Consider the following 21,807-nt stretch of genomic DNA (forward strand, 5'->3'; position numbering starts at 1 on the left):
GCAAATCACATCACTGGTGACGTATACGTTGATACGTTGGAAGAAGCGGACATGAAGAGAGGGTGTTCTGAAACCAATCAGACGGCTGCAGGAAGTTCTTTGGTTTAATAGTGTCAATTGCAGCTTCTCAATTGCACTATAAAAACAGTTCATGTAATATCTTTGCTGCATAATATCATAAGTCTATGTGAACTAATTTATCCATCGTCTGCTAAAACTGGAACTAATCCATGTAAGTATATATATCATATTACTGTTTTTATTGAATAGATATAATTAATACTAATATTAATATTAATATTAATAGATATAATTAATACTCTTCTCCATGGAATAGCATATTAGGAATTTCTTTGGTAGCTTTTCGGGAGAATTTAGGACAGGCTTTTTTCGAATATTGTTTGCATAGACTAACTATTTCCTCATAATAATTGCTAAGCTTACGTACATAAAACAAACGAAACATAAAAGCATTTTTCTATCCCACACTGCTACTCTGGGCAAGCTGGGATGTGTGTGTTGATACAAGCAGAGAGTTTTACAAGTTCAACAACAGCATGGATAAGTATTTCTCTCTATGGTATAAGCTAATCAAAATAATGTTTTTTTTCCTCCATTTTTTTCAAAAAATGAATAACGTTTTAAATATAGGCATTCTTTTGGTAGAATATTTCAACATAATTTAAGATAGATTTATGTTACATTATTCGCATGAATACTGGAAGAAAGAGAATGCATTGAGAGGTCATGTGTTTTTATGGAAATATTTGCTCATAAGAACTGTTATCTTGGAGAAAATTGAAATACGTGTTGGTACAAGTTATTTAATCAAAATATCTTCTTTTCTTTTCGAAGATGATTGAAGATATTGTTTATCAACATAACGATTGAAAATTAAATTATTCAAGTTTTAAATATTAAATCATGTTGACTTAAGAATAATTTCTTTTCATTTAGAGTTTGTCCTTCATGCATTAATCATAACCAAAGCAAATAGATTGTCATGATCAAACTGCATAATATGGGTTTTTTCTTCTGATATTAGTCTTTTCACGTATTGCGATTCGATTCGCGCGAACAAATTCGCCTAGTGGAAAATAGGCTTAATGCGTTGAGCTAAAGTAGAACATTGCATTACATCTGGAATTAAAATTATAGATTATAATGCATTTATACAAGCAACAGGCATGGGGTTATAATTATTAAGCCAGTCATATCTTTTTATTCGTCAATGCACTTTAAAGACATGTCTACACTATCGCACTAAAAAAAGTTTCCAAATATGGTTGTGATATGCCCAAATATTGTAGTGATATGATGTCATCGTGTGCATATATGATCACATCACATTTTGTTGTCTCATAAAGTTTGATAGTGTAAACAGAGTGCTTAAGACAGTTTGTTTGTAAGTCACAGACCTTTTTGTACTGATATATAATTATTGTATTTTCATGCCCAAGATTAGAGCTTAATTATGTGTATATTTTTTGAAAGAAATTCGCCCAGTGGGCCAACTCTCTCTCGACTATGCTTCTAATTGTACAATATGGGAAAAATAAACATATCGTTTTTTGTAAGAATCAAAAGTTTAGACTAAGAAACATTTGTATGTCAAAACTTTTAAAAAAAGAAACAAGTATAAACATAGTTGTTTTATTTCAACAACAATTTGTTGATTTTTCAATAAGAACAGTCTGCAAGTCAAAACCTAATATATATTTTTGTATTTGAGGCCATTCGCCTATTTATTCATTCACTATATACAATAATAGTATATATATGTTTGTATTTGGGGCCATTCGCCTATTTATTCATTCACTATATACAATAATAGTATATATATTTTTGTATTTGGGGCCATTCGCCTATTTATTCATTCACTATATACAATAATAGTATATATATTTTTGTATTTGAGGCCATTCGCCTATTTATTCATTCACTATATACAATAATAGTATATATATTTTTCTAAATGTAACTTCATTCTATTTGTTTCTTTAAACCATAGAAATATGAAAAAAAAGTTAAACTGTTACACTGTAAAAGAAACTTATTTCAGTTTTAAAGCTCAGGTACAGGCATGAATTTCAAGACGAAAAAACATGAATTTTCCTTAATATGGCCAAATACAACATTTTGCAAAATTCTTCCATAAAAACCAGGAAGACCTTTTTTCAGTAGTTAGGTAGTTAACCTAATGTAATAACATGTCTTGTGACTCCCTAGAAGGTGAAAAAAGATGGTGGATATACGGTGGATAATTTTTGCTATAGCATGAAAATAAAAATTTGAAGTTGAATAAAAATTCCAGAAATGTAATATTCAAGTTATATTACCTATACTTAGTCATCTGATAAAATTTTTTACCACACTGTTTATTTTTCGTAGCTTTTTAAAATGCCTCTCTATTTACAAAATTTGTGTACAATAGAATAGAGATTTTACTGTGTAATTTGAACTATCCCCCTACTGATAAGAAAGTGCTTATTTTCAACAAGCTCGTGTAACACAAATAAAATACCAAAAATTATGAAACATAGGGGAAACTATAGATCGATAATTATTGGAATGTATGATCAATATAAATTTTTTGCCCGCACCTGGCCTTTAACAACAATTTTAATTTTAGAAGAGAATTTTTTTTTTATCCAATGGATCAACAAAAACAAATTTCTCTTCTATGATATTAGGATACAGATGAATTTTGATTATATATTTTGATTATATATGGTAGAATTAAAAAATTAATAAAATAAAGCTGTGACACGCGACATATTTGTTGATAACACTGCAGTTTATTTGGGAAACTACTGTTCTTTATACACGTTGGTCTATCTTAAACAAGGCCAACAGCCATAAGTCGCGTGCTAAACGCATAGTGATACCGGACCGACAGACAGACCGACAGACCGACCGACCGACATAGTGAACTATAGAGTCACGTCCACGCAACTAAAAATGTATACTGTACTGGGCCTAAATGTGTGAGAAAATTGTGTATTCAAAAAATAAATTGTCACAATTCTGGGAAGAATCCTTTCACAAAACTTAATTGCAATACATCTATATTTGTCTGCATGATGGTGTAAGTGGAAGTGACTGACCTTGGCAATGGTGGAAATGATTTCATACAACAACCACAGTAACATTGATTTAATAAGTATCCGTGTACTGTATTAATAAATCATATTATTATTATCATAACGGAAATGACATTATCATCTACAAAGTAGTTTAGTCAAAAAGGTCAATGACCTTTTGTTAAACAATTGAGATAATAATTCCCTGTAGGAAATCAATCGGTAAAACATGTGTCTTCTTTTATTGTTTTGAGATATATTATTGTTAGGCCTATATTGTTTATACCACAAGTAGGCCTAGTTATATAGGCCTATATATTATTACTCAGATCTTATCTCTCTCTCTCTTGGCACTTTGATCAAGAACTAGTCTGCAAACAGTAGTGTTTTACGACAAATAATTGTGTAACGATATATAATACACTGTCTTCGTTGTGTACTAAAGGATTTGAAACTTTCAAGTAATGAGGTGTGTGAAGTTTCATGTTGGTGATCATCAGATGACATTATTAGCTCCCTGACTGAGCAATTGTGGGAAGCAGGCAACTTTCGACATGAGGCATCAGGTGGCCATCAGTGACTTGTGGTCATGTAGTTACAACAAAATTGTTTCTTTATACGCATTTTGAAATTATGAGAGCTTTCGTTTTCACGTGCCATGTTGCAGCTCAAATAAAATTCCATTCTTCGCATGCTCAAACAAAAATGGGCATGAGCATAATTACTTTTGATTTTATTAATCCATTACAAAATCTAGAAAGCTTTTATTGTGGACAACAGTGACCCCAATTTCCCTTTATGAACATCCCCCTTCCACCACCTGTACAAAGCTACAGCTATAATGGACATATTTCACCAACCTTATATTGTAATTGAGTGGCGCATCTTGAACACGTAAACTCTATAATTGTCGGGAAATCCAATAATAATAATAAGGTTAATCATAAATAATCAATTATAATTATAATTATAAACCAATGTTCCTTTTATATTTTTTTCTGATCTAGAATGATGTTCTTAATCTTACATTTTCTAACTACATTATGCATTACGTCATTGGTTGACGGTGCCTTCGTCTTAAACCCAATATCAACAGTGTACCTACATTACGATCTCCCGAACCTATTTAGATTCGATCGAGGCGCTGCCGAAATTAGTGCGTTTGATCCAGATACCAAATATGTCTATACAGTGGGTAAGTCAACAATGCTAAATTACAATAACATATGTTCCATATTTAAAAAAATAATAATATGGCTAAACGCCATGGCACATTTAAAGCTTACTTCTAAGCTTAAGTCTTCAGTAAAACAAGGCCAACAGCCATTAAGTCGCATGCTACAATGCATAATGATACCGGACCGACAGACAGACCGACAGACAGACCGACAGACAGACCAACCGACATAGTGAACTATAGTCACGTCCACGCTACTAAAAAGGCATAATTTTGACGAATTTTTTAACTTTTTCATCAAAAACGTGCGCAAATTATCCAATTCGTCGTGCTCGTATGACGTAATTTTAAGTCGAAATTGTTTAAAAGATGGTAACATTATTAGAAAAGGCTGCAAAAACATAAATCACGCGAAAAAAAGTAAGTATTTAACGATACGTGCGCACCACGCGCGTAAAAATTTGCGCGCGTATGGGAATTTTTGACATGCTCAAAATGACAAGAAACGCGTAGAAAGTTGATTAAAAATGAATTTTACGCATTTTAAAATTTTAAATGCGCGTGCGCGCTTAACTTTGTGGCTTTGTGACTCATGGAAATTTTGTAAACGCTTAAAATTGCCTGAAACGTACTCTTATTTCATCGAAAATAAATTTTGAAAATTTTAAGCGCGCGTACGCATGCGTTACATGCGCTACGCACGCACCACGCGCGTAAAAATTTGCGCGCGTATGGGAATTTTTGACATGCTCAAAATGACAAGAAACGCGTAGAAAGTTGATTAAAAATGAATTTTGCGCATTTTAAAATTTTAAATGAGCGTGCGCGCGTAACTTTGTGGCTTTGTGACTCATGGCAATTTTGTAAACGCTTAAAATTGCCTGAAACGTACTCTTATTTCATCGAAAATAAATTTTGAAAATTTTAAGCGCGCGTACGCATGCGTTACATGCGCTGCGCACGTAATTGTATTGCCATATGATGATTTATGCCCTGAAATTTATGAGTACCAAATTTATTTAATTGTGATTCATGGTTGTGAAGATATGATTACAAACGTGATTTCGTTAAATCGTACGTAGACCGCGTAATTTTTTATTGCGCACCGTGAAAACATAACCACATCGATTCCTGGCCATAAGGAATATACTGTGAAAAATTGACTTAGCTAGATTAAACTGATATCAAGATAAGGTCAGAAAGCGATAAAACAATATGTGAAGTTCACAACAAGAAAACCCCGCCTAATGTTCAAGATCAATTAAACGAACTATCACAATGGACCAAAGACAATAATATGATAATTAATATTGAAAAAACTAACTTTATGAACATTTCTTTTGCCAAATCTCAACCCATTGTTAAATCATTTACGATAAATAATATAAAAATAACCAATGTTGAATGCTTAAAGTTACTTGGGGTTCAGATCACTAATGATCTGAAATGGAATATGCATATCCACGATGTTGTTATGTTGACATGTTTAAAAAGATTTGGAATGCCTTGTAACCATCTGCGTCAAATGTATATTAGCCACATACGACCTGTAACTGAATATGCGTGTCCGGTATGGCACTCTGCCTTAACCATAGCACAATCCATGGAGCTTGAATCTATACACAGAAACGCGCATGTAGAATAATTCTCGGACAAAAATATGCATCCTATGATCAAGCAATTAAACTACTTAATCTTAAATTTTTAGATCAAAGAAGAGAAGATATATTCTTCTTGATTTTGCTAAAAATCTTAACAAAATCGTCCCTAACGCACTTCCTAAATTGAGAGGCGAAACGTGTGGCAGGATACTTAGGAATGCTAAGAAGCAAAGTGAAATATATGGCAATACTAAAAGATTCAACAACTCATGTTTCCCAGCACTGTGTAGACTAATTAATAAACCAAAATAAACACAACAATAATAATAATAATAATAAGTAATAAGTACTTTCATCAGTTTCTTCCATGTGTAATATCTCCTTTTTAAAAATATTTTTTTTTTTAAACTTTTTAACTTTTTAATGTTGTAAATGTTGATGTTTGAAAGCTTGTACCAATTTTATATGTAAATCTCTCGCAATTCAGTTTTATTTTATATATACTGCAAAGAGAAATATTGAATAAAAGCAGAATGAATGAATGAATGATTTGAAAACGCATAGTGATACCGGACCGACAGACAGACCGACAGACCGATGGAGGTCTTTCCCGTTCCACGAAAAAAGCCAAACATTCAGCAGGAGCTGTGATATTCTAATTCTACACCATAAATAAACTATTAATAATAATTTATAGTTCTGAAATATGTATTATTTCTATTAAAGGTGTCATCTTCATTTTTTAAAAGGGTTACCGGTACTTATTAACAGCGCCGCCAACTAGTGTTTACCGGAGTATTATGCGTACTCTCTAAATCTTGTGTACAGACAGTCCCAGTCCGTTACTAATAATATAAAATGTCAGTCAATTCATCATGCAGTCATGCTATCATCAAAATAAATACGGAACGCAACTTGGTGGCAGTAAAAGGTCCGGTGACCGTACCAATAAGACAAATTGCATCATCATGTGTCATCACTTAGCAACAACTTAACGAATTCCTGGATTCTGTTTGTTTTCATAATATCCGAAGCATCTACAAGATTTGTTGTCCAAATAATTGCACATTTATTAAGAATCTACAGGTGTGGTTAAGAGACAAACAACCTCTTCGTAACGTCGGGTTAATATTGCATAAAGGCCAATTTACACTAGGGCGATAACGATCGACGATAAATAGGCTACATACATGTTTCATACCTGAAACAAAGGAAATCTAAAAAGTTTTCATCCTAGAACTATAGGATAACCATCTATGCTGCCTTTGATGAAAAAATACAGATCCAATCAAATGACGTCATGATTGGTAAGAGTAATAATATCGTGACAATACAACGATTTAAAGACAGCATGAATGATTATCATAAGTTCTAGAACAAAAATGTCTAATTTATTTTGTTTTATGCAAGAAAAATGTATGTTTATCTATTTATCGTCGATCGTAAATGGGCCTTTATAGGCAAATTTACAGAAGAGCGGTAGAATCGGTAACGGCAAGCGGAAAATAGAAAATATAGAATCTATGACATCTATGATGATGATTTACACGGAGCCGGTGGACGGTTGAGCGGAAAGCCTCTCAGTATAGATACAGATTCTTCTACGTGGGACAAGCACGAGGTTACCGTTCGCTTAAATACAGTATTCCTCCAATATGACAAGCGACAACTTGATTGATCCATGTGATTTGTTTATTTTATTTTATTTTTTATTTTATGTCTTTAGGCAATGTGGCCAAGGATTACCAATAGTGAATTAATCACTGTCCTATCAGATAGGTGGTAATCCCCCTGATACAGGGGCTATTGTGTGAACCAGTTCACCGGGGTAACCCCCTACTCTTTTTCGAATAATGAACTGGGTTCTTTAAAGTACACACAGGTTATAACTGTGTACACTGGACCTACGGTTTATAGTCCTTATCCGAGAAGACTTGTTCCACCACCAGAACTAGGAGCGAGTCGGCCTCGAACCCTTGCCGATGTTGTTATTGGCTCTTTAGGTACGGTAAACGGCGCCCCTGCCTTAACCGCTAGGCCATATGACTCGCTCGTGCCAAATTACGTGTTAAATTACTTTCGCAAACAATTATTATTAATTATTATTAAAAATTATCATCCTTGAACTAAAGGATAACCTGTCTTCAATAAAAAAAAAAAAAAAAATTACAAATCTGATATAATGACGTCATGATCAATACGGACAATAAAATCGTTGCATCGTAACGATATTATTGCTTTTACCATGGTGGTGAATAACTTATTTCTCTATGTTCTTCACTGATCAACATGACGTCATTTGATTGGATTTTTACCATTTTATTTTCATAAAAGAGAGTATGGTTATTCTAGTTCTAGGAAGAAAAATATTTCTAATCTAATTTATTTTGTTTTCTTTAGAAAAATGTTTACTTTATCTATTTACTTACCGCGTCTGTCTAAACGAGCCTTTAGCGAAACGCCGGTAATTTAACCAATCACGACGCGATTGATCATCATCCATCGCAACGTCCTAGTGGAAACCAAGCTTTATTAATATAAGACCTCCATCGTGAACATTGTACTTGGCACAAAAATGACCAAACGGTTGAAAGACTGTTCAAATAACCTTTTCATTATAAATTCGTTCGTAAGAAAATGCTAGGCCTACAGTACAAATAAGTTGAGGCTCAATATATAGTCTCCTTTAGTTTTTTTATTATGAAACTTTCTACACTTTATACAGTTTTAAATGTGTAAATTCTCTATTCTATTATAAAAATTACTATTATTTTAAATGTACATTATATGATTTCTGCAATTAATTAGTTTGATGGCGACAATTTTGGTGTGCGTGAAACTCCATCTATAGGCCTAATGACAACTACTGGGTGATCTAAAAGAATAAAACAGGGAAAATTATAAATATTGTGGGTATTAATAACATTGGTCGGTCAATTAAAATAATGGTCAGTGTCGAAAATCAATTAAAATCAATTGGATTCAATAAATATGTAATCGATTCAATTATTCATTTCAACAGTATTGATAACAGTATTGATAAGGTGATGATACTCCGTCATATCAATGTTATTCTATATGTAATTAGTTATTCGTTTGCCCGACAAACATTGTTTTTAATGTTCTTTTTTGTTGGCACTTCAACGAATTGTGAATTTCTCCGTTCCCCTTCTGCCGAGAAAACATCCACTTTGTAATCATTTATGTTTAAAATTTGATTTTTTTATTCTTTTCCTACTTTTCAACACTTAAAAAAAAATAATAGGTAGGCCTATACGCTTAAAAAATACAAATATAAATTTAAAAGATTAAAAAATATTCAGCATCGTTAAACATATTTTTTTAATAGTGTTCGATTTTATTACGTAATGTTTATTTATCTTAACAAATGAATGAATTATATAATCAAATATAAAACTAGAATCTTCTTTACCTGTATTTGTCTGTAGCGTCGGCTTTACTTCTTTGTCCGTTCCTTCCAATTTAATTGTAATTTTTGTGTTATCTACGGATGATTCTTCTAAGAGAAATAGAAAACGGACACATTAACATAGGCCTACATTCTTACGCGTGCGTCCACGAGGACATATTTATTTTCACTGCTAGAACTGAATTTAATTATTCTTTAAATAGCAAAAGGCTTCAAACTGTGCGGTTTCTTTGACGGTAATGATAACCTCCACTAAGGGATGTAATCCAAAAAACTTCTAACGCATAATATTATATAAATATATCTAATTTCAAATCAATTTACAAAACTTCCTCTTCAAATATAATGATTTGCTTTTTGGACAGTTGAGATTTATTAAAAATTAGACCTTCCTAAATTCGTTTTTGCCATTTAAATTAAAATGACATTTTTACAGTATGAATTGTGCTAAATTGTCAATAAAGAATTATCTAACTCAACTTAATTAGTAAACAGGATTTAATTTGGGGATAAAAATCATTACTGAACGTGTGTGTATAAACTTTCTAAATGATTGAGAGTAAATTGGACAGCATGTAGGAGTTACGCACGATTGAATACTAGAATGTGAATACTAGCCTATAAGATACCTACTCAATAGCAAACTAAACTGGTTAAAATGTAATGGTATAACTACAATTATAAGCATCATATAATAATATGTCTTAAAAACTTCTTGTTTTTATAATACACAAAGAGATATTCTACTTGTAAGCGCTAACTCAATTATTGAGGATATCTTAGCCAAGGATTTTTCTTTAACATTTAATTTTACATTTGTAAGTGAAATTTAAATTTTTGGTTCCGATCTTCTTTCGAATAGTGAAAATGCTTTATTATTTTATTATGTACAACAATTTCTTGTTAATTCTGGAAGATTTGATTGATGTTTCTGTTAGTTGTTTTAAAATATTGTATTTGTTAATCTGAGGCGCCTTGAAGCTAAGGTGGTTCCATCTTGTAAGGCGCCTCTGTGTAATATACTGAATAAAAAAAAAAAAAAAAAAAATCTTCTTGATAAAACTTACCTTTATCGTACGGTTTTGGTCTGAGAGGTCCGGCCATACTAACAGCCACGATCATCAGAATAACCAGCAAAACACCAAGAGTGCATAGCAACAAATTCACTTTTTGTCTCTGTTTAAAAGTTTTCTTATTTTTTTCTTCAATCTCTTTTCCAATTTCTTTTACAATCTCTTCCATTTTTTCCACATCCTTGGAGGTTCCCGGTGATGAATCCATGATTTTTTTTCCTGAGGTATGAGGCAGGTGGTTGTGTCCGTCTATGCAGTGGAAGATGTTATGAGCGGATCTTCTTTCCAACTTAAGAATTTATACGACGTGTTTAAGTTGTATCATAAACATGTTAGGCCCCTTATGATCCGGCACGCACGACAGTGGTTTAAGGAGCAAGTCAGTGTGTTTACGAAAATGTTAGACAAGCAACAAAAAAAGTCCGGCTAATTGCATTCATTTGAAAACAACCGCCGACAATTAACTGAAAGTTGACTATATATCTACATTTTGTTATCAAATTATGATATATGAAATGCATAACGGTATGAATTGAATGTATGAGGCCGTTTGACTCAAATGCATTAATAGGCCTGAAGTTGGTGGTATCTTAAACATACGCGCACATAATCATATAAAACATGACGTTACCGGTTCGAATCAAATCGAGACAATCTTCTAACAACACAAATGAAATGTTAGTTAGGCCTTATATTTTATTCTGGATTCAATTTTGATAAGGAAAAGGGGAACCTTTTTTAAAAATTAATTTGTTGTTTTATCCATGATGAAACGGTCTCATGTGAGTCCCGTTCTGCGATAACATTTGCCTATAATGCATTGCCTATACTTTTACAATGAATTACAATTACAACATTTAATCACGTTATGAAATACGTTTACCTTATAAAGCATGTTATTACAGAGAAATAATAAATTAAACCTTTGCAAAAATATCGATTAATCAAAATACTGTATAACATCCGCCCTCTACAATAATCAAACTTTGTTACAATAATACTAATAAACTTTCACAGAAAATATAAAGTTTGTTTACTACTACCCATGGGGCATCCGCATTCTAAAGACAAAATTAATGATAACTAAAACGTAATCGACCATTTCCATTTTGGTATTTCATTTGTTCATTCTCAATTTAAATGTTTTTTAATTACTTTCCTTCGGCAGTGAAGTAAACGTCTTTGTAAAAAGCAAATGGACAGTTGATATGAAATTAGTACAGCCGGCCGGCCGGCCAAGTACAGCATTCAATCAAAAGTTGGACTTCGGACCCGCGCGCTTAAACTTATCTGTATTTGATAGACTTTAGACGCGCACGTACTCTTGGATTGTTGGCAATTTAAATAATTAAAACACTAAAGTTAAATAATTGATGGCATGGTATTTTACTGAGCATTGCAGGGTAAAAGTCGTTATATTTTATGCAGTCGTGGAGTAAAACGAATTATTGACAATAAAAATCACGGATGTTTTTGTCGTGGTTGTCGCAAATTGTTGAATAGGCCTACTGATAATCGTAAATGTTTTTATAACTGTACTAAGAACATGTGACGGATAAAATGACGTTTTAATGAACATGATGGAATTTAAAATGTTTCATTTGTCCCCAGTGTTGAATGATGATACTTTGGTAAACATGCTGTGGTCAGACAAACCATAAAAAGATAACTGTTTGTATAAACCATTCATGATACAAAAAGCAAGCATCTTAAAACAATAATAACAATAATGACAATAATATCGGCAAAACAATACTCTTGTAATTAATTCATTCATTTTACTTTTATTTATTTATTATAAGTTATAGACATAATAATACGTTTTTAAGCAAAGTACGACTTCAGAAAATAACTAAAAGAAAAGAAAATAAATAGAATAAATAAAAAAGTTTAAACAAAAAATTTAAAAAGTGGCCTAAAAAGCTGGAGAAGGCAAGTCATGGACATGATGGAAAAATGAGGTGGGAAAAAATCAAGCAAAGAAGGGGTAGCGTGTTACCGATGAATAAAATGTACATAAGGTTCTGCTGGAAATAATACAGTTTAAACTATTAAACAACACAAGACACCTGCATTCATGGGGTAAACCAGTAAATTTTATCCCTGTCTTTAACAAAACAGAAGGGATAGTTTTAATAGTAAAAACCCACATAAAACTACACATAATGTTCTGAAAAGTCGGTAGGCTTACAAAAACTCATAACTTTTATAAAGAGCCCTTTAAGTTCTCCAAACAAACGATCCGGCAACGTTAAAACGAATTTGAAAGTATATAACAACATCTTTATCTAAGCTTTGTCTACACTATCAAACTTTATGTGTCAAAAAAATGTGATGTGCCCATATATGGACATGATGATGTCATATCACTACCATATTTAAGCATAGCACTACCATATATAGGCTTAAGATTACACAAAACAAGAGAAGAAAGAAGAAGAAAAACCTGTTTTTGATTGCAACTTATTTCTCTCATAAGATCAAAAGTTCGAAAGATCCATTTTCCTGTTAGAGACTCACATAAATATTTAAATGTTATCTGCTGTAGATTATTTCTCCAATGCTTATAGTTATAAAGCAAAATAATCAAACAAGTATCTGCCTGTCAAACTTTACTATGTGTGAAATACTAGCTATTTGAGTGATGTATTTGACCCGTAGAAATAAAATTTCACCTATGGACGATCGCCAGGCCGATGCTAGTTTACACTCATCCCTCATCACTGATCGTAAGAGCTGCACGGACGAACTTAAAACGCATGTAGGCGGTGAGAAAGTTTGCAGAATTATAAGCAAATAGGTATACAGTATATCGCATCTGAAAATGAATTGCATATGGCTTAATCGTTTTCCATTTACCGCCGGCAATAAAGTGTGTAGTTTTCTTTGTATATTATCTCTCTTGGGTTGTAAACAAAATGCCCGTCTGTAGTTAGAACACTAAACACTACAACATAAAGCATATCAAGGGACAATGTAGAATTACTAATGTTATAATAATTATACAAATAATGAATGGGGAGAATTTTCATGAACAATTAATCGGCTTCTTCAATCTTAAATCCGATTTCAAAGGCTAGTTCATTCAAAAAGGCAGTCTAGAAATTTGAATAGATGCAGGCAACAGCAGGCACCAGTTTCTCGCTCTCAAAAGGTTTACTATGTGTCAGTTAAATTACTAAATGCATAAAACGCAACGTAACTATGCGTGTGAGTTGACCAATCTCACAAGAGAAAATGCGTTCTTGTGGAAACTACTAAGCTTTACGGTGGTCACGTTTTTCTTTGCGTTGCATCCAATGGAAACCAACCTTTAATGTCTCATTGTAATGTTCTTCGTTTACGAGGATGACATATTTCAATGGTAAAATAACAAGTGAAAGGTAAAAGTCATTTGTGGCGAACATTCAAACTTTCAAGTCACATTACTAACGAGATTCGAATCCATCATTCTTAACGGTACAACTGACATTAGTTGCGTATGATTAGGAGACGCCTAACCTCAACGAGTTTTTCGCGATTCTTCAATCGGTTTGGAAACATGAATATGTTTTCTTTTTGTTTACTTGCTTGTTCTTAGATTAAAAAGGTTCTATTACACGTTCAGCTTTGTGATTGGTAAACTCACTTTACGTTGCGCCTACGTTGTTAGGTTGGCTCCAAGTGGGAACCAATCATTTAATAATTTGACCAATCATGACGCGAAGAGTCATTCGAACTGACTTTTGTGATTGTGATTGGTCAACTTACATGCGTTGTGCCTAGTTCGTTACGTAAGTGGGAACCAAGCTTAAAGGGACTAAGCAGTAAGATGAACGTCCTCTTCGATTATCTCTGAAATGGGTCCGTTTGTTGATAATTTGAAGATTTACAACCCCCGTAGTAATAACATGCAGTAAATAATACCGTTGATTTGTAACTCTTTGTACCTCATTGGTAGTAAATAAAACCATTGATTTCAATACCTCGTTTATCAATTGTATACGATGATGCTTTCAAGGCTATTGAACCTGTGCATTACTGGGGTATCTTTTCCATCAAGTGAAAGAATCTAAACATACGGAGAAATATATACTCTCTATAAATAAAGAACAAGTCGAGGCTGCAACTAATTTTCCATATAAAGACAAAAAAAACAAGAAATAAATATCTTGGTTAGTGGACTTGAACACCTTCGGGATAAATCTTCGTTTATAAAGACCAATTTACACAAATGAGCGGTAACGGTAAGCTGAAACGCGCGTAGCTTGTCCCACTTCAAATCTGTATCTGTCCAGCGGAAACCGCCCGTCTGCTCCGCGTTGTGTGTACAGTAATTGGTCATAAGCTTGGTTCCCACTAGAACGTAACGCAAGGACGTAAACGCAACGCAAGCGTTTTAACCAATGACAAGCGAAGTTATAAACAGTTAGCAATCACAAGCGAATAAGCCATCGCTTGTGATTGGTCAATTCACTTGCGTTGCGTTACGTCCTTGTGTTGCGTCGCTAGTGGGAACCACGCTTAAGGAAAAACATAGATTCTATAAATTGGCCTTTAATGCTATCCTTACATAGTGATCTGCCGCAGTGTTGAAACTTGTATACCCTTCATTCGTTTCACAGGAGGAACGTGTCCACAGGTGTGTCTGTCACCTGAGTAAGTATGTCCCCTAAAGAGAGTTACAAATGGTTACAAGATATTGTTTCATCGTTCGTTTCGCTGGAAAGTGTCCCTCTGTTAGGGGTGTCCCCTGAATGGGTGTTCTCTGAATGTATCCCCCCACCCCCTTTTTATTAAACTAGTGTTTGCCTGCATTTTAAGTATTAAATTTGTATAAATATTACATTGCTACACATTGTACTTTTGTAGGCGACAAACTTTTCCAAGTTGTTGATTTCTCCACACCACCGAAGGCGTCGATAATATACACAACAACACTAACTGGTAAAGGTACCCACATTGAGTTATGCAATGAATATGCAGCCGTTGCTATGAAGGCTTCTTCAGACAATCCGTCAGAACCAGGGAACGTTGCAATATTTAGTCTCTCTCTTGCCTCTCAGCTTATTATTGAACAGTATAACGATGTAGAAGGTTAGTTCTAAGAAATCCTTTACATAATAATATGAAGATCAAAGCAATCTAACAACACGACACTGAGCTCGTCTTGCAAAAACAGTCCTTTGATCTAATTTCTGCAATAAATTCCAACAGTACTGTACTATATTTTCTGCGGCGCGCGCGGCGTTTGTCAACGGACGTGAGACTGGTCGTGTCGCAGCCACAGATAAACCCTTTGATACCCAGAGCTCAGCATTTTGTTGTTAGATTGCATTAGTATGACTAAAGGATTATGGTAAGTTTAACGGTACCATACTAACAAAATTGGTATTCATGTTTTTGTTTATGTAAATGAAGTGTTAGTAGACATTGATATGCAAATCTGTCATAGCAAAAAGTCATAGATAACATTGCATTGAGACATTACATTGAGATAAAGAGAAATGATTTGATAAAATAAAGCTTAATTTCACGTCTGAAAACGGCACTATTTCGACTTGCAGTTTGATAATCCAGGACCTATACAATTTCTGAAAACGAAAGTAGACTAAACATAAACAATTTTGTTGAGATCTATCTTGCATCATTAATAATCAAAGTTCCTTAAAATGATGGATTTAATAATTTATGTTTACAGTTGGGCCTGAACCATCGATGCTTACGTTCACCGAAAATTGCCGAACATTACTCGTGGCCAACGAAGGAGGTGCCGATGAGAGTGCCGATGGTACAACTATTGTAGACCCAGAGGGCACAATAACGATACTCCGTTTTCCAACCAACGATCTTTCGCAAACACCAGATAAAAAAACAGTTAACTTCAACGAATTTGATTCCGAGTAGGTATTATAGTAGTCTGGGTTCCAGACGGAGTTTTGACTCAATATTTTTAAAAAGATAAAAAATAGGCCTACACCGCTTTTGATTTGTGAACTCACTTGCGTTTCTCTTACGTCATTGCGTTGCGTCCTATGGGAACCATGCTTAAGACGATGATGACATCGACGACCGAAATGCACAAAGAGCAATAAAACATACGACGACACGGAGAATAAGGACGACGGAAAGAACTAGGTAGAGAACGCGAAAGTACAACGTAAATTAAGAAATGAATATCTTTCATCATAAATTGTACAATAATTATTGAACGGAGTTTCTTATTTCCAGGAGTGCTGAATACGAATCTAAAGGTGTTCGTATACCATACAAAGGCGCCCTCAGTTCTGGCACAACAACATTCTCACAAAGCATGGAGCCAGAATATATAACACTGAATTCAGACGAGAGTCTCGCTTATGTCACATTACAGGTAAGACTGCACGTTAAACCGCTTTTTGGTCATAAGATCTGGATTTGAACGAGAATATAGACTTTGAGGCGTAGTGAGTGACGTTGCCGACGTCATTGACACAATGGCGTACGCTATTATAAAATTATTTTTGCACATTTTGCGTTTCATACGTATACTACACGAGCTCGTATTCAGACAAAAATCGTCTAGTGTGAACATAACATTTTGTCAAATGTAACTTTCCAATTTGAATTTGAATTTATAGGAAAACAACGCCATAGCAGTCATCGACATAGCGCTTGGTGAAGTTGTCGAGATTTATCCCATGGGGCAAAAAGATTGGAGTCAACTTCAATTTGACTCAAGCGACACAGACTTAGGTAAGATATTTTGAGTTTATTGTTATAATGAAGGCAATCTAACATCAGGATACTGAAATCCAGAGATCAAAGGATTTATCCGTGGCTGCGACACGATCAGTTCCACCGCGCGCCGCGAAGAATATGTACATAGTAGAGTACTGTTGGTATTTGCCGAAGCCAGACATAAGATCAAAAGACTAACGAGTTCCTGGCGAGGCGAGCTCAGTGTCCTGTTGTTAGATTGCCTTGGTATAATCATGGGCAGCAAGTATTATATTACATTTTACGTTGCGTTTACACGAACCACCTAACTCTCGTAATATATAAGACAAATCTATAGTTATTATAGCCACAACATAATAATATTCGACAATAAACATTACTTTATTAATTTCAGAAATTAATTTGCGGTCCTGGCCGCTATTCAGCTTGTATCAACCAGACGTTGCCATGTATTTTCAAATGAATGATGGAGAAGAATATTTAGCAATGGTTAACGAAGGCAAAGTTGTCGATTACGAAACGTCAGCGAATAACGCAACCTGGACGGAATCTATACGTGGAAATATGATACTAGCGGGTAAGTTGGTACGATTTACACAATTTAATAGTGTTTCGAGCGCACCTGTGAAAGGTCGTTTTGTTTTCTACGATAGAGAATAAAAATTATAAAACACCAGAACATTACAATTTTGGCTTTTGGTAACTATGATATAAACGGGGATGTATTATACTTGGCAAAATAGAATTCTGCCAAGTCGTCAGTGTACTTGCTTTGTTTGCATTAGCACGATAGCGCCTACCATTTTGAAGTTATCATTTCCCATTTACAAAATATCAATTAGTGAGCACTCTCTCTCCGAATAATATTTTCCCTGATATATTTTGCTAAACTTTATTTTAATATCAATCTATTCTCGTAATTTAAATTCTGATTATATTTTATATCATTTTTATTATCCCTTTTTTTTTTCTTAATTTCAGAGAGTTTATTGGCTGATGGTATATCTCAAGATGTTCGAGATGCTTTGCTAGATAACAACAAACTCGGTAAGCAACAAAAACATAGTTTGTCTGTAAATGTGAAGTTGAATCTTCGAACCGAGGAATAAGAAACTCGTTTGATGTGATTTAATTGTGATAAATCGAGTGTTCTGTCAAATACACTGACAATCTCAGTGAGGTCTATTTGCACCTACTCATTGTACAGTCTTGATGAATTTTGCTAACAGTGATTTTGTTATAGTATAATACCCAATTCATGGTTATTCATTGTGCGCATGCGGGGACATTAGAAGTATGTTATGTATTTTATCGTTTGTTAGGTCGTCTCCAATTTAGCCGAGTTGACGGTCTCGACCAACTAGGAAAAATTGAAAAGCTTCATTTTTACGGTGGACGGGGCTGGTCGATTGTCCGAGTCAAAGATATGAGCCGAGTTTATGATAGTGGTGACGAGCTGGAAAGAAAACACGCGGAGCTTTTAGCGGACGTCTTCAACGCGGACTCTTCGCCAGACTCTGCTGCCGTCTATGACATCATAAAGCCATCGCATCTTAAAGATATGAAGTCTGATGATACGGTAAGTAAGGAGCTGTCGACTAGTTATGTCATGGTGATTCATTGTGCGCATGCGGAGACATTGGAAGGGCTTTCGCAAGCTATATTACACAACAGGTTCAATATATGCGTAGACCGTAGGTTGTACTGTTGTGGTATTTGTCGCAGCCAGACATAAGATCAAAGGACTGTTACTAGAAATAGAAGACTACAATCGAAGACAGTTCTGATATAAGATCGTGTAGCGGCACTATATAAAATGTTGTTGACTACGCCATGTTCTCTGTTCGCTAAAAATGCCGATTAATTGTTTGTAGTTTCAATTATACGACCAACACTACCAACATTAATCGTAATGAACAACTGCGTATACGAAAAACAATCGAAACGGTTGTGATAAAAGATCGTGTAGTGGCGCTAATATTTTGGTTGTGATAGATTCCGAGACAACGCCAAGTTCGGAAATTATGATAGTCGCTTCTACCACCACATCACAATGCTTCCTTCCTCTAGTATTCCTTTTTAACCCTTGTGTTAAACAATATCAAGAAAATAAATATAAAATTTATGTTTTAAAGGGACCCGAGTGCGAGTCTATAGTCATCGGAGATATAGACGGCAAGAAGCTATTCTTCATTGGTGTGGAAGGTTCATCTAGCATTGCTATCTACAGCATGGATTCTAGTCTTCAACCACAATTTGAGTCTCTCTATAGAGCCGGCAACATAGATGCAAGTTTTAAGTCAATTTACGACAGCCGACATGCCGGGGATTTAGACCCAGAAGGATTAAGGTTTGAGTTCGCGCTTTAATAATTTTGAGTCATTAAGTTTCCTGTTAGTGGGAACCGAGCTTCAGACAGCATATCATATTGCCATTTGAATGATATCATTCGCTCTAATCAGGGAGTTACAACTCCCTGCTCTAATACAGTAGTATAGAAGCCTCTCTTCTTTAGGACACCTTAAAGCGTGGTTCCCACTAGCGACGCAACGCAAGAACGTAACGCAACGCAAGTGAATTGACCAATCACAAGCGATGGCTTATTCGCTTGTGATTGCTAACTGTCTATAACTTCGCTTGTCATTGGTTAAAACGCTTGCGTTGCGTTTACGTCCTTGCGTTACGTTCTAGTGGGAACCAAGCTTCAGGGGACATTTTTCATTCATTAGAGGAATAGATGTATAACCACTACAACCAACGTATGATACGCAAGGGCTTCGACGTAGAGCAAATCCTCTGCATTGCCTCATATTGGAAATTTAATCTTAATTTTTCATTTTTTTACATAGATTTATTTCAGCTGAAGATAGTCCAACTGGCAAACCATCTTTATTAGTTACAGGAACAGTCAGTGGAACTGTGTCACTTTATGAAATCGTTGACCAAGGTATATTCTCAAAATATTTTGTTACATTTTATTGTTTTAAAAGCAATATAATTTTTAAAAAAATTTGGATAATACTTTAACTTCCAATTGTTTGATATGTTTTTATTTATTTTTAAATATAGGTATTAATGGAGGTACATCAACGTATCAAACATCAGCGTGGCTTTTGATTGGAATGACGATTCTGTCAATGTTAATACAAAGCCAATTATAAACTTGTATTCAAGTTCAGAGTTAATTGTACTGTAAAGGGTGTAAAATACAGTTGGTGGCACCAGGTTATGCCAAACGGAGGGGTTGAATTGCCAAACAGGGGCCTAGCTGCCAATTACAAATTATCTCATGTAAGCCTATTTCAGTTGCAATAGCCTGATAAACAATTAGTAGTACTTGACTAAAGCTCTATCTACACTATCAAACTATTTTGACAAAAATAGTGTGATGTGCCCAAACATGGTAGTGATATGTCCAAATATGGTAGTGATATGACATCATCACGTCTATATATGGGCTTTTTTGTTGTCACATAAAGTTTGATAGTGTAGACAGAGCTTAAGAATGTAATTAACCAAAGCATACAAATAGGTATGCTATGTATTTAAATACTTTTAAACAGGGTAAATCGAAGGGTATAAGAATAAGGAATGGGGATAATGATGTGGCCAAATATGGTAGTGATATGCCCAAATATGGTAGTAATATGACATCATGGGTATATATGGGCACATCAAGACATATTAACAGGGTAAATGGTAATTAAAGGGAGGTGGTTTGCTCAATGAATGAGAAAATAGGTATCATCCAATTATAAACCTCTGTCTATGCTATCAAACATATGTGACAAAAAATGTGATGTGCCCATATATGGACATGATGATGTCATATCACTACCATATTTGGGCACATCACACTTTTTTTTGTCAAACTAGTTTGATAGTGTAGACAGAGAATTAGAGTGTTATGATACAGTACAGTTCTAATAGAAAAATCTTTAGAATTTCACATTGAGGATGAGTGGAATAATGAGAGAAAATTATTTTTATCCTTTTTAAAAACAATAAAAGCATGTTAATAAATAATTAGTCTATGCGGTAGTTATAGTATTTGTTAAAGGAAAACTATTTTGACACACATGGAGTGCCATACTACATTCTCCAAATTTTCCAATCTTCAGGATTTCACAAATTTAACAATGAGAGCAAATTATTTTGATCCTTTTTAAAAGCACTAAAAGCATGTTAGTATTAGTCTATGAGATACTGTAGGCTTAATATTTGTTAAAGGAAACCCATTTTGGCACACATGGAGTGTCATACTAAATTCTCCAATCAAGATTATTTTTGAACGATTTAAAAATCAAGGTGTGAACATTAATTGTTTGTTTTTAAACAATTCTTCCACTTGGAGCTAGGGGAAGATCCAGGATTTTAGAGAAAGAGGCGGATGAAATATTTTTTAATCAATAGCGATTCAAAAATGAAATATATGTTATAATAAATAATGACTTAATTTTATTTTGATGGTCAAAAGAGCGGAGGGTGACCCTAAACGTTCGTATTCTTAAACTGAATGTTAGTTCGAACTACGACTAAAGTCTGGTTTAAAAACATGGGTGTAAAAATTGAAACCAAATCAAATGCTAGTAGACACTGTACTGAGGATTCCATAAACATTCCAAATATTATTTGATTTTAATATTTTAATAAACAAAAATTATTATTATTATTATTATGTACAGATATATATATATATATATCACTTTTGAGATTCTATAATATTATATAACTATATCTACTA

The 21,807-nt window shown here is 34.0% G+C and overlaps 1 protein-coding gene across 1 annotated transcript; it reads left to right on the top strand.

Annotated features, from left to right (window-relative positions):
- The first annotated feature begins 51 nt into the window (after positions 1-51).
- LOC140045178 (mesenchyme-specific cell surface glycoprotein-like) lies at positions 52-21,795 on the top strand. Its single transcript, XM_072089979.1, has 12 exons — positions 52-232; positions 4,091-4,278; positions 15,216-15,440; positions 16,045-16,246; positions 16,575-16,716; positions 16,964-17,078; positions 17,458-17,640; positions 18,045-18,110; positions 18,386-18,642; positions 19,199-19,413; positions 19,913-20,010; positions 20,133-21,795. Exons 2-12 carry the CDS (start codon positions 4,092-4,094, stop codon positions 20,222-20,224), a joined length of 1,782 nt encoding a protein of 593 aa, XP_071946080.1. The 5' UTR covers positions 52-232; position 4,091; the 3' UTR covers positions 20,225-21,795.
- The last annotated feature ends 12 nt before the right edge of the window (positions 21,796-21,807 follow it).

This window comes from Antedon mediterranea, chromosome 3 (assembly GCF_964355755.1).
Source record: "Antedon mediterranea chromosome 3, ecAntMedi1.1, whole genome shotgun sequence".
NCBI lineage: Eukaryota > Metazoa > Echinodermata > Crinoidea > Comatulida > Antedonidae > Antedon > Antedon mediterranea.

What these genes read in the sequence shown, in the direction of transcription:
- LOC140045178 (XM_072089979.1), top strand. Translation starts at nt 4,092, where the DNA reads ATGATGTTCTTAATCTTACATTTTCTAACTACATTATGCATTACGTCA. An exon ending in TTCAACGAATTTGATTCCGA is followed by an intron (nt 16,247 to 16,574) that starts GTAGGTATTATA and finishes TCTTATTTCCAG; the next exon opens with GAGTGCTGAATACGAATCTA. An exon ending in TCGCTTATGTCACATTACAG is followed by an intron (nt 16,717 to 16,963) that starts GTAAGACTGCAC and finishes TTGAATTTATAG; the next exon opens with GAAAACAACGCCATAGCAGT.